This window comes from Lottia gigantea, assembly GCF_000327385.1.
Source record: "Lottia gigantea unplaced genomic scaffold LOTGIsca_14, whole genome shotgun sequence".
In the NCBI taxonomy this organism is placed as follows: Eukaryota; Metazoa; Mollusca; class Gastropoda; family Lottiidae; genus Lottia; species Lottia gigantea.
In genome coordinates, this window is record NW_008707617.1 from 589,697 (window position 1) to 591,829 (window position 2,133).

The following is a 2,133-nucleotide window of genomic DNA, read 5'->3' on the forward strand; positions in this document are numbered from 1 at the left end:
TTACGTCCTACTTTTCTGCACCATGTGGGCTAATGAAGACGGGCAACACCATGCAGGGTGCAATGAAGGAAATTTTGCCAGGACAGCGGCATTAGCCTGCTCTTTTTCGATTCAAAACTGTCGAGGGATCTTTAACGTACACAGCCTGTAGCACACAGGGCCTCGGTTTATTGTCCCATCCGAACGACTAGACGCTTTTTCCTTGTCAGTCCCTCTTACCTGCATCACTGACAGGGGGAAACCGGGTTGTCAATTTCAGCCCATAACAGTTGATCACCTTCATTAGATAAGTTTAACAAAAACAAATAAAAGAAGACAAATGAAAAAGACAAGATTGAAAAAATTAGATGAAATGGACATTATAAGCATATATATTCAACAATTGCTGGATAATAATTTATCTAAAAATAATTCAAGATCCTTTGTTGTAGATAAATATCCATCCAAACTCACAACTAAAGACGGTAACAACAACTGTAACAACTTAACAACTTTATCACGAAATATGGAAAAACACCTTTCTGGATTCTGGCACAATATCACATCTGGTTGAAACACTGGAATAGTTTGACACTCATTCTGAATGTCCATTTCTTGTAATAAATTAATAACATCAACAGTATTTACAGTTAATTGTTCTTTCTCTGCAGATTGAAGACACTCTAACATTTCATTAATAAAAAGATAAAATCCTTGAGATTCTGGTGTCATTGAATGTAAGATGGGCACAAGTTTAGGAAACACAGAACAGAAAAACAAATAAAGTTTACTTTTTACATTTGACTGTTGAATCGAATGGTAAATAAAATTTTGATTCGGTTTTGATAAATGTTCATATATTGATGTATTGCACCTTAAAGTTTGAGTCCTCGAAAACTGAACGCTTTTATTGATACAACATTGGCAGGAATTGTTATGTTTCAGACGGGACCGTTTTCTGCGATCAACAACTGGTTCCTCTATTACACTGTGAGCCTCAGTATTATCAACTTCAAAATCAGGATCAGAATTATATCCTGAATAACGTCTCTTTTTTTTGTTCAAATTCACAGAGTTTCTTGGTTTTCTTTTAGTTTTTGAACATTTGTTATTTTTGTCATTTGATTGGCATGGCATATCACTTGCATTTTGTAAATCTTTTGAGCTTGCAGGATGTTGACTAGAAGTATAACATTGCCTAATATATTTCTCATTCCCTACAAGGGTAGATTGTTTTTTACTATTTTTACCGGTGTTGATGTTCTGTTGAAGGTGTGTTGCAGTATTGGTTTTCACAGAAGTCTGTTTTACTTGATCGTTATGTTCATGAGTGACAAGGTTATCAATACCAGGGTCATAGAGAGGAGAAATACAAGGATCAGTTATAGAATTTTCCCCAACAGACGCATTAGCTGGAGAAGAAATGACACTTTTAGCTGCCTCTGGACTGTTTCTTGACAGCCCTTCACCTTGTTGACAGAAATAATGACTATCACATTCTGTCTTTGGGACACTACTATTCAATCTGTCCTCGGTCAATAAAGGACTCAGACCACTAATATTGTTGGTAATGTTTGGTGGAGATGTTTTAGTGTGTTTTAAGTTATTTTTATTTTTACGTCCAGGAAACAACAATCCATATTTCTTTAACACAATTTGTTTTTGATAAGTACATTTAACTTTGGAATTGTCTGTTGTTTTCCCATCCTTTTGTATCATCTTTAATAAAATCTTTTTAGGAGGTGGTTTCTTTTTAACATGATTTTTTGCAGCATCTTTTGACTTGTCACTCCTTAAGTACTGTCTTGTCTGAGAAGGACTATGTTTTACATGGTTGATAGCACTAGATGTTTTGTGGTTGCCACGATCATAAGATATCACTTTCACGTCTGTAGGTGGACTCTTAATATAATGTTTTAATGAAAAGGGAGAATAACCCTTATCAGCTGTGAAATCGGGATGAACTTTGAGTTTCAGTTTTGGTATACTTTCAACAGTTGGTTTGACAATGGAACTGGTTATATGTTTAGTTGATCCCTCATCTGATTCACTGGAACTAGAATAAGAGTCGTCATTTGACTCATCTTCATCATCAGTGTTGTTATTTTCATCTAATAATGGTTGATTACTTTGCTGGTGCTCTACAAAGGCTTT

General features: G+C 35.1%; 1 protein-coding gene across 1 annotated transcript in view; it reads right to left on the reverse strand.

The window, feature by feature from the left end:
• Positions 1–375: 375 nt before the first annotated feature.
• LOTGIDRAFT_157401 (hypothetical protein) overlaps positions 376–2,133 on the reverse strand; it is a gene marked incomplete at both ends in the record, with an annotated part of 8,976 nt that continues 7,218 nt past the window's right edge. The window contains one exon of the mRNA XM_009049618.1: positions 376–2,035. Coding sequence (XP_009047866.1) covers positions 376–2,035 — 1,660 coding nt within the window. The remainder of the gene's footprint in view (positions 2,036–2,133) is intronic.